Source organism: Anastrepha ludens, chromosome 5 (genome assembly GCF_028408465.1).
Source record: "Anastrepha ludens isolate Willacy chromosome 5, idAnaLude1.1, whole genome shotgun sequence".
Lineage (NCBI taxonomy): Eukaryota > Metazoa > Arthropoda > Insecta > Diptera > Tephritidae > Anastrepha > Anastrepha ludens.
In genome coordinates, this window is record NC_071501.1 from 21,265,892 (window position 1) to 21,281,458 (window position 15,567).

The 15,567-nt window shown below is 35.3% G+C and overlaps 1 protein-coding gene across 7 annotated transcripts in view; it reads right to left on the reverse strand.

Annotated features, from left to right (window-relative positions):
• Positions 1 to 9,489: 9,489 nt before the first annotated feature.
• LOC128864120 (uncharacterized) overlaps positions 9,490 to 15,567 on the reverse strand; it is an 89,900-nt gene continuing 83,822 nt past the window's right edge. For all 7 annotated transcript variants that reach the window (XM_054103635.1, XM_054103629.1, XM_054103631.1 and 4 more), the window contains 7 exons: positions 12,963 to 13,074; positions 12,549 to 12,894; positions 12,252 to 12,466; positions 12,027 to 12,185; positions 11,496 to 11,956; positions 10,414 to 11,435; positions 9,490 to 10,280 (listed from right to left, as the gene is read on the reverse strand). In XM_054103635.1, the coding sequence (XP_053959610.1) occupies positions 10,119 to 10,280; positions 10,414 to 11,435; positions 11,496 to 11,956; positions 12,027 to 12,185; positions 12,252 to 12,466; positions 12,549 to 12,894; positions 12,963 to 13,074 (2,477 nt within the window). In that variant the 3' untranslated portion in view covers positions 9,490 to 10,118. The remainder of the gene's footprint in view (positions 10,281 to 10,413; positions 11,436 to 11,495; positions 11,957 to 12,026; positions 12,186 to 12,251; positions 12,467 to 12,548; positions 12,895 to 12,962; positions 13,075 to 15,567) is intronic.

Genomic DNA, 15,567 nt, shown 5'->3' on the forward strand with positions numbered 1-15,567 from the left:
ATAAGTATTATTGACATAAAATGCGTATTGCCACGTTTGTGTTGCCAGTAAATAGCCTGTAAATGGGTTAATCGAAATGCAATCTGTGCTTCAAAGCGAACGATTAACGAAACGAATCCAATCGCATCAGAATGCGTTTCAATTTAAATGTGCGCACACACACATACGTAAATACAGACATTACAATAACCCTCTTATTTCGCTTTTACATTGTACTTTGGTGCTCGCATCGTACATTTCGTGCAACTAATTGCAATCGATTAAATGCGCCAGCATCAAGTCAATCACAAAACAAAAGTACTTTCGATTTTTTTTTTTAATACTAGAAACCACGTTTACGATGCTGTACGCATATAGCAGTGAGAGAGGGGGAGAAACAAACCGCTGCTTTACTCCCCACAAAGTGGAACGCGTCATGTAGACAACTCAGATGCCGCCCCGCATGTTTATACTTTTATCTTTGAGTTTCACTTTTACTTACCTTTTTCAGCGACAAGCTTTGCGAGGGCTGCTGCCACGGCTGTTGTGGGGTGATACTGCCTTGCGGCATTCAGCGATGATAACAGACACTTCTAACTACATATTGCTACATTACGACTCTATGACGCATACACGCCTCCCGTAACTCATACGCAGTGTATGCCGTTGTTGAACAAAGTGTGGCTGCTTACAAAATAGTGGCAGTAGACCATAGTTGTAGTTAGTTAGGGAACACAAATGGCTGCAGGCGCAAATCAACCACGCCAGCAGTGGCGGCATTCAGCGGCAAATAGGACATTCAACTATAACTTCGGTGAATCAGTGTATGGATATTTACTTGCACCGCTTAATCATTACAATAAAGTCAGTAGGACACGCTGAAATATGCATTACCGTCAGACAAAAGGCAAATGAAATGAAGCTGCAGTGTATGAATATTTTATGCAGCCGCTGGCGAAATTTATTCGCTTTATGAATGTGCCAGTGCTGAAATGAAATGGTGAATACCATAAAGGATAAAAGTCATAAAATGTATGCTGAGCCTGTTCTGCTGGTCAAACTTACGGTTGAACGGTGGAAAAAGTTGTATTAAAAAAAACTACAAGAGACTTTGTAACATTAAGGTTTTGTTGTTGATCGTAGATTGGCTGAGGGTAAAGATTTTGTAGTGTGGTTTAGGGTAGCGAGAAGTTGTGAGGCATACTTCTAGGAGCTTTAAAAAATAAAAAATTAAAGAAAAATAAAAAATAATAATAAAATGAAATAAACAAAATAAGATAAAATTAGAAAAAAAACACACAACTCAAAAACAACAAAATAAATTTATATTAAATTAATGTAAATAATTAAATTAAATAAAAAATAAAAACAAAAATAAAAAATTTAAGAAAATTCAAATAAAATTAAAAAAAGTATAATTTAACAAAATAATCAAACAACTCAAATTATATAAAATAATAAAAATATAAAAAATAATTATAATGAACATAAAAATTAAATAAATCAAGATTAAAATAGTAAAAAAAAAATTTAACTGAAATAAAACAAAATAAATTTTAATTAAAATAAATAATCAAGCAAACGGAATGAAATTAAATTGAAAAATAGAAAAATATAATTAATAATAATAATACTAATAAAATAAAATACAATGAAATAAATTAAAAACGAGTTTAGAATAAATTAAATAATCAAATTAATTAAATTAAACAAAATATAACAGAAAAATTAAAAAAAAAAAATATGATAATAAAAAAACTTGAAAAAAGCTGAATTAGACTAAATAAAAAAAAAAAATTTAAATCTATGTATAAAAAATCTATATTTATAAAAGAAAGTCATGTTAGTTACACTATTTATAACTCGGGAACGACTGAACCGATTTGGCTGAAAATTGGTGGAGAGGTAGCTTAGAACCAGGAGACGAACATAGGATACTTTTTATCCCATTCGAACACGTTTTCGTAAAGTCACTATAAAATGTATAAAATGTGGCATCTGATAAACGTAATTTTGTCTATGGTTAAGTAGCAAATTTCATAATATACCATAAATTTTGTCGGAAATATATAATCACAGTAATTTGTATTCTCTTTGAATCACCATTATCAATGCCGCGACCAAGACGATCGAATCTTTCCCGACAAAGCCGTAATGCCAGAAGGATACGAAACATTGCGAATGAATCGACTGAAGAAGCACAAAGAAGAGCGCCGCGTTAGTATGGCTCGACTTCGTGCTTCTCAATCACTAGAGCAAAGCGAGGCAGCCCGTGAAACGGCTCGGTTGGCAATGCGAAATCGTCGAGCGAATAACAGAGATCAACAAGTAGATCATTTTTGACGCACAAGAAGAGAATTATCAAGTGCTGATTTCAATCGAGCAGCGTTTCGATATGGTTGCAACACTGATTACTGCTTGCATCCTAGCGTTTGCATTGGGCCAATGAACGTTGTTTGCGAGTATTTTGGCGCATTGAAGTTTTCCGGAGAAACGCCCGGATTGTGCTGCCTTAGTGGAAGACTGAAATTGCGGTACTTTATTTGTCAGGTTAGGAATGCCACCGCCAAATCGTGAAATGAATGACGCATTTAATCGAGAGTTGGAACGGGAACGTGAATATGATCACCAGGAATTAGATTTAGTAGTTCAAACGAATGTACTACTGTTGAATCGCGAACAAAAAGAAGTTTACGATAGATTAATGAGGGCAATTGATGATGGAAATGGTGGTTTATATTTCGTTGATGCCCCTGGTGGAACTGGTAAGACATTCCTCCTGTCAGTAATTTTAGCCACTGTTCTTGCGAGATCCAACATTGCGCTTGCAGTTGCTTCTTCTGGAATAGCAGCCACATTATTAGAAGGATGCCGTACGGCTCATTCAGCATTAAAATTGCCGTTAAATCTTCCAAAAATTGAAGAACCAACATGTAATATTTCAAAAAACTCAGCAATGGCCAAAGTTGAAATAGAGTGAAAAATAATAAAAAAAAAAATTATCTAATAAAATAAAACATATTAAATCAAAATTGATTTACATTAATGAAAAAAATAAAATGAATTAAAATAAAACTGCTGAACTTATATAACATAAACAAATTAAAAAATCTACTAAAAACACACAATTATACAAAAAACTATATTAAATTATTATTAATTAACGAAAATAATAAATTTAAATAAAATTAAACTAAATAAAAACAATTATAAATGAAACCGAAGTAAAATTTAATAATAATAAAATTGCAAAATCAAATAAAATAAAATAAAACAAAATATATATTAAAATAAATTTTAATTTAAATCAAGAAATCATCATCATCTAATAGCGTTAGAGCCTGGGGTGGGCTTCAGCTGCATCAGCATTTTTTCTTCATTCAACAAGACCCAGCGCTAGAGATTTCCAGTTATTAACGTTTAGTTTTTTTAGGTCCTCAGTAACGTTATGCAGCCAAGTTGTTTTTGTTCTGCCACGAGGTCTTGAGCATAAAGGATTGTAGTCCAGCAGAGGTGTTCATCCATGCGGATGATGGAACCTGCATAAATAATAAAGAAATAAAATACAAATTAAATTAAATTAAAGAACAAATTTAACTCAACAATTGAGCGGAATAAAAAAAAATAAATAAATAAATGAATGAAATATAATGAATTTAAAGAAATCTCAATAACCTAACTTAAATAAATTAGAACACTATTTAATCAAATAATTATACAAACTTAAATAAAAATAAATACAACAAAATAAAAACAAAATATTATGTAATACAAAGTGGCGCAAATTTAATCATGAGTAATCAATTTTGATTTTAAACCGGATCAAATCTTGCCATAAACAACTTGTAGACCTTTTTCAAGTTTTTCATATTACCTAATATAATTACAAAGAATTACTTTCACGTGTAGAAAAAATAAAACACATACACCAAATTCGAGAAGAAACTCAACATCCTTTCTTCGTCAAAGTTACGAATCATTTAATTTATTATATTAAATAATACAAGACATTATGCGAAGTACGTGGCAGGCAGCGTACGGACTCCTCTGATGAAAAATTCGAATTCTTTTGATTTGATCCATTCATTGAGCCAATTTGAGATGCTCTCGTAAGAAGTAAACCGCTCTCCAATAAGAGTGCAGTCAGCCCTGATTAGAACAGATGGTAATCCGAAGGTGTAATATCTGGGGAATACGGTGGGTGAGGCAAGATTTCCCAATACAATCCGTCTAAATATTTCTGGACCGATTTAGCAACGTATGGCCTGACGGTGTCATGCAGCAAATCCGTTTGTCATGTCTACCGTCCCTTTCTGGCCGCTTTTTTTTTTGAGAGCTCGATTCAAACGCATTAGCAGCAGTCGGTAACGATCGCCACTGATGGTTTCAGATGGTTTAAGGAGTTCATAATAGATGACACGCTTCTGATCCCACCAGATGCACAACATAACCATTGCAGCATGAATTTTTTTTTTTCGCTGTCGATGGACCTGGTTCACCTGGCAGGCTCCAACATTTTCGACGCTTAGGGTTATCATGGTAGATTCATTGACTATGCAATGCAGAAAACCTTTTTTTTTTCTGCCGTTCACGAAGCATCTCACACGTCACCAAACGTCTCTCAATATCCCTCGCCTTCAATTGATGTGGCACCCAGTTACCTGCTTTCTGGACCATTCCCAACGCGTGCAAACGTTTTCCGATGATTCATCTGTCAAGAACCAACTCTTTAGACATATCATGCGTCTTCACCCAATAATTGTTGTAGTTAGGAATCTTCGAATCTCACGTCGAAATTGCCACTTTGCAAGTTGTATTTGATGGAAATATTGATCACGTTTTAGCTGCACTTATTTTTAGAAGGTAGTAATGAAACATGACTTCTCGCAAATGATGTTTTTTCGCGACTAACGTAGACATTTTTGACGTCAGATAAAAAAGGATCTTCAACGAAGATGCTTCAAACGAAAGTCAACTACTGCGATTGAGACCTCACATATACACCTTCAAATACCCAAAATATTACTAGAGCGAACATAGAAATGGTATCAACTCTTTTACGAGGGCGGAAACTTATTCCCATACCCAATAATATATTTTATTATTAATGTATTGGATAATTTCATTACCAGAAAAATTTAACTCAAAAGTAAAGCCTTCTAAAAAATGAAGAGCCTGTTCCAGTTGCAATCTCAATCGCTGGGTTTTTGTACGATAAAGTATCACATTGGATGTGAAATTTAGGTAATTTTGCCAAAAGTAAAGTAAATTGTTAAAGATGGGACGCAAAGTATTTTAAATCGGCATCATAAAAATTTTGCTTATACGATTGCTTCTTTATTTTCCTTGCGATTTCCAATAGTAAATTACCATCAATATCAAAATTATCAAAGAAAATATTCATAGAAAGCTACTTCATTTTTATCTACGTATTCTACTTCCCCTATCCATGCGAAATAACCGCCGAACATCAGAAAAGTATCAGCTTAGTATTTGCAACAGGGTTGCAAACGTTTAAATGTGCTACGCCTACACCATTTATTGGGTGTCTCGGCCAAACACCTTCTACTATTTGTGATGTGCGTCTAGCAATACTGCCGCTTTTATTAACTGCTTCGAATAGATCAAAAATAAATTCAAAAACGTTCATCAACTGATAGCATTTCAGCCAAAGATTGTCAATTCAATCGGCTACTGGTATAAAATAAGTTACTCTTCACGTTGTGTGTGTCAATCAACCATAAGAGTGGTAGCGCAACTGCTTTATCGACATTTGACTTTTCGGACGGCTTTTAAAGTTTTGACATTTCACTATTGTGAATGGTAGCCAATAGAAGTTCATCATACAAATACAACCTGGCATTAATCAATTGCAACACCAAATACAGTCAAAATTCGTTGCCATGAACTACGGAAACACAAATTAAATTCGTAACGAATAAAATAGGCTTTTTGGGGATTTTACTTGCTGTGAATTTTCACGCAATATTTCATCAGTTCGTCATTGTCTAGCTCATATAGCGGTAGGTCCAGAAACATGCTTTTTCGACAGGTTGGACCCAAAGGAAGAGGGGTGTTAGGTGAGTGGATTTAAGACTAAGAACTGTGAACTTCATTTAGTCTCCCTACAAATTTGCGAGAAATGTTTTATTCTCTTGCATTTGAATTTCGTTGGTGCTACTCGAAGAAATAACTGGTGAATTTATTAATTTTTTTAGGTTCAATATTTTAGTATCGCTCAGCCCGATTTTTTCTCTTTAAAAGGAGCAACAGCAACTACATTAGTTTACGCTTTTTACACAGGGTGGTCCATATAGCGTTTGCTTTTTGAACCACCTATTTTTTTGAGAATGGTAACACAAATTGGGAAATATTGAAAACCTATTTCCAAAGTGGTGAATCTTCTTCTTTTCTGATTTTCACAACGGTGGCTACGTCAATAAGCAAATTTGCCGGATTTGGGGCTCAGAAAATCCACACGTTACTGTAGAGAAGCAAATGCAATCACAACGGGTCACTGTTTGGTGCGGTTTTTGGTCTCTCGGGATCATCGGGCCATTTTTTTTTTTTTTCGAAAATGAGCGAGGAGCCGCGGTTACAGAAATGGCGAGCGTTACCGTGACATTGTTTCCAAAAACTGAAGAGGATAACATGGACGACATTTGGTTTCAACAGGACGGTGCAACTTGTCACACTGCCAAAGTTACACTCGAACTTTTGGCTACCGTTTTTGAAAACCGAATAATCAGCCGAAATTCCGATATCAATTGGCCGCCTCGGAGCTGTGATTTAAGCCTGTTGGACTATTTTTTGTGGGGAGCCGTTAAGGACAAATGCTATGCGAAGCATCCAGAGACGATAGATGCTTTAAAATACGAAATCGAAGTTGCCATTCATGAAATTGGAGCCCAAACAATCGAAAATGTGCTTAAAAATTGGGTTGATGGAATGGCCTACTGTAAAGCCAGTCGTGGCAGTCATTTGAACGATATTATTTTTTATTCATAAATGACAATTTCAGTCTTCAAAATAAAAAAAAAGTTTGAAAAAATATTGATTAGTTTTTTTTTTATAGCTGATTCAAAAAGCAAATTTTATTATGGCCCACCTTATATATACAGATTTTTGAAAAGCTTTTCATACGGTATCTCATTTTAACTCAATTAGAAAATTAGCTTCCCTTGGATTTCATTCGGTTTTCCTTCAATGAGTTAAATCCAATCTCTCTAACAGGCGATGTGTTGTCACCATTGATATTACGCCTTCTAAACCTTTCTTGGCATCTTTCGCGGCTCCTCAGGGAAGTATTTTAAGCCCTTTACTGTTTTTTTTATTTTGTTTATTAACAAAGGCTCTTAGGAAGTTGGTTACTTATGCCAATTTTTTACTTTATCCAGGTAAAAATTTAATTATAAATCTTAAATTTTTTTCTTTCATAAAATATATTAATGACATGCATAAACTTCAATCTGATATTGATGACTTGGATCTCGGATGTACTAAGAAGCACTTTTCCTCGAATATTAAGAAATGTTTCAAAATCAGTTTTGCCAAAATTGACAGATTTTGTTGACTTGGTACAAAAAAATCTAACACTTTGTCAGAAACTGTTGATGAAACAAGAGATCTTGGCATTATTTGTTCATCAAGTTTCATCGTATCGACCCTGTTCAGATGGTATTTCTTAAATTTGCTTCGCGATCTTTGAATTTTTCTGAGCCTATACGTCCTCTGGAAGAAACCTGTATTTTCGAAGTCTAAATTTATGTGAATGAATAAATTAAAGTATTGACATTTTGTATTTTGAAGAGAAGAAATAATGCACTGTATAATATTTCTATATCTAAAAAATTTAGACAGCATTATTTGCGAGACTTCTCAAGCACAAGAAGCGTGAGCGCGTAGAGATTGAAAGGCTGAAGCCCTTCGTCAACAAACTGATTGGGCCTCATCAGCGTGGTTTCAGGCCTGATAAGTCCACCATTGATCAGATATTCACATTATGCCAAATTCTGGACAAGACTCAAGAGAAGCATATGGACACCCACCACCCCATCTTTCTAAGCCATTTGAAACGAAGTGGGGTTTCAGACAGGACGATTCTTTATCATGCGATTTTTTCAATTTGATGATGGAGAAAACTATTAGCGCCGCCAACATCGACATCTCCGGCACTATTTTTTATAAAAGTGTCAAGTGTCATTTGATTGAAAAGTAATGAGCCGTATTTTTTTTTAAGCAGTTTTATTAAACCTTTTGGCTTATACAACAAATATTCTTCAAAATAGGACCCTTAAGCGTCAATACACCGGTGGTAGCGGTCCTTCCACTGCAGGAAACATTTTTAAAACTCATCCGCCGGAATCGCGTTCAATTCGGCTGTCACAGTTTTTTGGATCGCCTCGATGGAGTCGAAACGCCTCCCCTTCAGCTTTCTTTTCAGGCGCGGGAACAAGAAGAAGTCCGGAGGGGACAGGTTTGGGCTGTAGAGAGGGTGGGGAAGCACCGGAACCCAATGCACCGGAAATGCAGAGGAAGGCGGTGTGCGCCGGCGCATTGTCGTGATGAAGGGTCCAATTGTTGACGAGGTCGGGCCGAACTCGGGCGACGCGGTTTTTCAGCCGAAGGAGCAATTCTTTGTAAAATGCCGCGTTTACAGTGCTTCCTGGAGGTACAAACTCCTTGTGGACGATGCCTCGAGAGTCGAAAAAGATGATCAGCATGGCAAAATCCTAACACACTTTTAAAACAGCTTTTACGCGCGGAGCGAGGTTGACTGCAACGCTGTTGCCACCGAACTGGGACCGGTTTCTAAGGGGAAGGTCCAACGATCATTTTCCCCCACCAGCCGATTCGGTTGATCGCTTTGCAGACGATCCGCGCAGGAAGGCTCATTACTTTTCAATCAAACCCTGTATCTTTTAGTTATTCAGATACGACAAAAAAATTTCACTACGCTCTTCACATTTCTCGCAATCGTTTCAGAACTGTACATTCACTACTTCCCTATCTCAGTTTTTCTCCCAAAGAATCATTGAATTTTTAGCAAAAAATTATGCGGCTACAACAAAATTCGCACATCTCCGCTCACCATTTCCATAATTATTGCCCTTCGCTGTTTGGGCAATAGCTCCAGCTTCAAGCAAGCGCTAAACACGTATTGAAACGCTACTTTCGAAAACTCGCGAGCATTTACTTAGGCTTGCTTTGGTTTTTTTGTTGTTGTTTTAATTGAAATGAGTATTGTTTTCTGTGTTAACTCATACATTTACATTTTTTTATTATTAGCAAACATCATCACGCTTAAAATTACTAGGCTAGTATAATAGGTAATTGTATAATGTAATTTAAGGTATATTTATGTATGTATGTATGTATATATATTTATTTAGTTTAGACATTAGGCATTTATTATTCATATTTTAATTATATATTTATATTTATATTTATATTAATATGTTATATGCTATTTGTATGTAAAATTGTCGTAAGTTTAAAATTGATTTAGCGTTTTGTTTTTGTTTGTGTTTGCATTGTATATACAGGCATGTTTAAGACGATTATCATTATACATATATATATATATGTGTGTGTGTGTTTATATGTATAACACAAGTAATTAAATTAAATTAAATTATTCAAAGGCTTAGACAGTACGAATTAGTAGCTTGGCGCTTGACGCTTGACGCAGTTACGTCATCTGACGCGCACAAAATGTACGCATAGGCGTTAAATCTTCATTTAATAGCTAAGTAACTATGTTGCATAGAATTGGAGCTTCATCATTTAAATAAAAACATTAAACTATTACAAATGTAGTTAAGTAAAGGTTGATTTCGCGCGGAATTTGCGTTACTATATGTATATATGTATATTGATCGATATATGCATAGTAAATGTAGTTGAAAATTCTGCTAAAATCTGCTGCCCATATAGTAGGTACTCGTCGTATGTACGTGCGGATGTGTGGATGTGTGTGTATGTGGGTGTGTGTGTGTGGGTAAAGCGATAGAGCGGTAGAGCGGCGCGCACAAAATGCTGACATACTCCAGTTATGCATTTCTCTATGTATTTACAGATGATGCAAGTGCGCGTGTGTGTGAGTGTGTGCGTGCATTACTTGTAGTCGATGATCGCATTCAATCATAACGGCTGCCTCTGGAGTTACACGCTTTTGCCTTATCCACAGTACATTCCAAAGCTGCCTTCAAATCGTTGAACACCGGCACACCCTGACGTTTGGCCAAATCGATTAGATACGAACGGCCGCGATTGTAGTCTTTGATGGCGGCCGCAGTGAGCTGCAAGACAAGAACACATGAAATGTAAATTCTCTAATAATTCACACAATTCGTATAAAAAAAAAGTACTGCTACTCTTCTTTTTGTTCTTCTTCTCTTTTCTCTTTTCTCTCTCTCTCTCACTCTCACTCACCTTTTCATTGTTTATCACACAATCTTCGGGCAACATTTGCACTGCCAAAACCACATTGTACATCAGTCCAATGCAATGCGCCGCCAGCGTCATGGGCGCCAGCGAACGTGTCTCATTCGTGATGACAAACAGCAGCACTCGACTGGCATCCAAGAGCGCGGGGTTGTAAAGGCTCGCCCGCATCGGTGGCAACGCCCAGCTGTAAGTCTCTTCAGACACAGTTAACTCTTCCTCTTCTTCTTCTTCTAGCGCAGCGCCACGATATTTCCGGCGCGTACGTTTTAGCGATGTCTCCTGTGCGCCCAGCTGCCGCGCATCTTCGAATACTTTGTCTGGCAAGTCCAGCTGCGATGATTGCAAGCTCTCGTGCAGCGCCGGCAAGTGGAAGGTGATGCCTTTGGACTTCAGGTACGGCATAGCGATGTCTTGACGCCATTTGGTGCGCAAAAAGCAACTTCCGCCCAAATAAACGTCACGAAAATCTACGCCCGAGAAGGTAAGCGTTTCGTTGCCGCCATAATTACAATTCACCGAATTAATGGAGCTACTCGACGAGAATACGGAGTCATTCGAATCACTCTCCTCTTCTGCTGCCACGCTGCTATCCATGCCCACGAGCGCGGAATGCATTTGGGCGGCGGCGGTAGCATTAGCGTTGTTTTGCGTAAGCGCATGTGCTGTTGTGTGTGCACTCAAACTGGGATAAGCTGTGGCGGTCGTAGTAGAAGTAGTGGGTGGTGTCGGTGGTGTGTGAGCAGTTTGAATGGTTGTTGTTATTTCGGTTGTTTCTATGGATTCGATGTTGACAAGAATTTTTGTTTTTGCTTTACCTAACTGTACCCCCGAACGTGATTTTTGCGGCTGGTCCAGCGGTTGTGGCGAGGAAGTGCCACTATCGCGACTACGACTCAATAAATCGTTGCTGCTGTGGCGTTCATCGCTGCCCGGCACGCTAGTTTGGCTCGAGGTACGCGAAATATTTTTGCTGGAAAAGTAACTGATGGCAAAGTTGCTTTCGTCACCTAAAATATGAAATAGTTAGTGAGTTTGTGGCATTGGGTTCCGACTCAGCTTGCACTTACCCTGCATATTCGTAAGATAGACAGGCGGTGGTGGCACATTTGTGCCCTTTATGGGCGAGATGCAGCCACTTTCTTGAATTTCTTGCTGCAACACCGACAGATATGCGGAAATCACGCAGAACAAATCGAAATGGACATCAGCCGATTCGGTTACCGAAGCGGTCGGTGTGTCCGAGTTACACGATGACGTCGACGACGAGGATGAGCTTTTCTTGGTGGCATTGGCATTGCCGCCGCTGCTGCTGCTGCTACTGCTAATAGTCTCCTGCTGAGCACTCGATTTTGTACTGCGCTTTTCAAGCGTTTCTAGCGTTTCACGCTGTGAAGCTATTATCTTATTTAAATTGTCTAATTTAACTAGACTCTGAGCGTAACCTAAGTATAAGAGAGCGCGTTGACACTGTGCCACAGTGATTACACCATCCACTGGATTCACACGGTCGAAGGCGCCGCGTACTACACTGCAAGTTGGAAAGAAGAGAATGAATATTATAATTTGTTTTTCTAATTTTATTTAACCATCTGACTTACACTAAAATCGATGCTATATTCGAGGGTGGGTCTCTAATGCCAGCCAAAATATCTTTGGTGCGCTGCAGACCCGATGGTATATCGTCCATAACTGGCAGGCCGCGACGTGTGACCAATTCCTTCAATATTAACTGATTGCGCCGGAGGTCAATGTATTCTCTGTGTAGAAGCAAAACCAAAATTATTGAAAATTTGTTAATAGCTGGCGTGCGTATAACAACTTACTGCTGGGATATTTGCTCTTTGAGAATCGATTGATTACGTTTATATGGATGTAGTACCAACACCAGCTGCTTGCAGTTTTGACCCGCTATATGTGCCGCCTCAATGGCACCAGCAGATGCGCGCGTCTCCGAGTCCATAACGAAGAACAAAACACGCGCCTTTTCTTTGGCACGATGTTCCAGCTCAATGAGATCAGGCGTCCAATCAGATACTTGCTGAAATTTATGAGGGAAAGTGGAAAAATGTAAGTTAATAAAACTTTCAGCAAAATCCATGCAAGAACCGCAAAATACTCACTGGATTATAGAAGGAAATACCAAGTTCTTTCAACGCTGGTATCGCCACATCGGCACGCCAGGTGGTGGGATTACACGAACCGCCTAGGAACACCTCGACTGGTGCCGATGTATCATTGGCAACGCCCTTTGACAATTTTCGTTTGCAGTCTCCGACATTACTTAAGGATTTTGTACTACGCAGTTCGGTGCCCGTTGATGTCGATGCAGCGCAGGCGCTGCCATTATTGGCCTCGACATAAGGTAAGAGGCCACCACCACCGGCACGGCTATTGTCATTACTTTCTGACTGTAGAGAGCTCAATAGATTCACCTTGTCGCAGATCGATGGCGAGAACGTCGATGCGCTGTGTGCAAAATCGGAATTGAATTATTTTACTCTCTTCAAATGGAACTGGGGGATGTGTAAGCTTACCGAAAGCGTTTTAGATCAGCTGCCAGCACACAGAATTCACCAAATGTGAGACCATTCGACTGACGGCTGCCTTTGCGGGCCAACAATTTGGCAGTCTGCAGCATTTCGGTGACTGGAAAGAAAAAGCGAATGGAAATAAATATTAATTATATTTCAACTATTATAAAATTTTTTGAAATTTGTAAAATTTTTTTTTGAATTTGTTAAGTTTTTGTGAATTTTTTATGAAGTTTGGACCCTCGCGTTATTTGGGATTGGGAGTTTTAATAATTTTTTTTTTTTTTGTATTTAACACTACAACAATACTATACTATACTATACTTTTATGAAAGCATGCAAAAAAAAATTAAATAAAAAAAAAATTATTAAAACTTAGTAATTCGTTGCGCTGGATCAGGTGGTGTGCGCTTAAAATATTTGATTGAAACTGAAATTAGTATTTTTTGTTTCTAACAGATTCATTAAATTTAAAATATTCGCTTTTTTTTTTTTTTTTTTTTTGTAAAAAGACTCGACATGTTTTTTGTTAGTTCAAAGAGTTATTAAAAATAGATTTGAAATTATTTAAAAAAATATGTATTGTACTTATTAAAATTAAAAAAAATTTTTTTGTTTTTTTTTTTCTTATTGCTTTAAAAGATTCTAAAACATTTTTATAGGAAGTTCAAACGGTGTTCCAGAGTTATTAGAATTATTTTTGAAATTGAAATTATTAAAATAAAAATATTTTTTTGTAGAGATTCTAAATTTTTTTTTTTTTTTTAATTTATTTAAAGTGTCGTAGAATTATTGGATTTTTTTTTGTTGGTAGTTCAGAAATTGTCGCAGAGTTAATAAAATTTGAAATAGAAATTATTAAAATAAACATTTTTTCCGTTTTTTTTTTTTTTTTTTTTTTGTAAAAAGATTTTGAATCGAAATTATTAAAATTAAAGATATTTTGTTTTTGTTTTTGTGAAAGATTCTAAAATATTTTTTAGGAAGTTCAAACGGAGTTATAAAGGTATCAGAATTATATTTGAAATTGAAATTATTAAAATAAAAATATTTTTTTGTAAAGATTCAATATTTTTTTTTTAAGTAATTCAAAGTGTCGTAGAATTATTGGATTTTTTTTTTGTTGATAGTTCAGAAATTGTCGCAGAGTTAATAAAATTTGAAATAGAAATTATTAAAATAAATTTTTTTTTTTTGTTTGTAAAAAGATTTTAAGTTGAAATTATTGAAATTAAAAATATTTTTTGGTTTTTTTTTTGCACAAAGATTCTAACAAATTTTTTTAGAAAGTTCACCAAGGATCGTAGTATCATTTTGTTTTATGTGGTAAAGTTTTCAATTGTTAAATAATATAAAATATAGTAGTTCCTCTTAAACATGTCGTCTAAAACGGGTAAACAGGGGGGAAACAATGTCATCTAAAAGGGGGGGAAAAACTATGCGACATGTCCGGACCACAATTATGTTGATTGAAATTAATAAAATTTTTTTTTGGATTGATAGATTCTCTTAAATTAGAACTTTATTTAGAACTAAATTTTACAATTCTTTTTTTTTTTAATTTTTTTATTTATTTCTTTTTTTATTTTTGTATTTATTTATTATTTTTATTTTTTTAATTAATTTTATTTTTTGTTTTTAACTAATTATATTACTATTTTTTTAATTAATTGTATTCTTTTTTTATTTTATACAATCGATTTTTTTTCTTTTTTATTTTTCTTTCTCAATTTTTTTGTAATTTTTATTTAAATTTTTTTTTGTAATTTTTTTTTAATTTTTATTTTAATTTTTTTTTTATTTTTTTTTTTTGTAATTTTTTTTTTTTTATTTTTTTTTTTTTTGTAATTTTTATTTTAATTTTTTTTGTAATTTTTTTTAATTTTTACTTACATTTTTTGTTTAATTTTTTTTAAATTTTTTTTAAACATTTTTTTAAATTTTTTTTTTTTCAATTTTATTTTTTACATTTTTTTTTAAGTTTTTTTTAACTTCTTTTCTTTTTTATTTTTGTTTATTTTCATTTTTGTTTCTTTTATTTTTGTTTATTTTCATTTTTTTTTTCTTTTATTTATTTTTTTTTTTACATCTCAAATTCTATCGTTTCCAAAGCCACTCAAATAAAAAATATCCCAAAAGATGCAATGTAAAACAAATATATGTATGTCCAATGAGAAACCTTTTCTCAATGCACTCTTAGATCTAGCATACGTTAAGGCGCCATATGAACGAATTTTAACATGGTGAAAAGATTTCAAAGGTAAACTCTTTAACAGACCGTTATTCGGCTCTGAACGAATTTGACAGAATCAGCTAATCCAATGCTGTCACTTGAGATGTGTTTACAACAAAAATGAGATTGTGTTGGTTATATACGAAAAAACAACAACCAATGGCACTTCGTTGCCGTCTGAACAACGACTGATTAGACGAGTGTGTGAATACATGTGAAATGATCGTGCAGAATTCGGCTGCCGAAAGTTCCCCTCTCAATTTTCCTTTTCACCATAGCTAAGTAGCAAACCTGGTAATCTATCATCCTTGGAATTTTAAAACTTTTGACAATGAAACTTGCGGAGTTACACTGAAGCACAAATAATTACATATT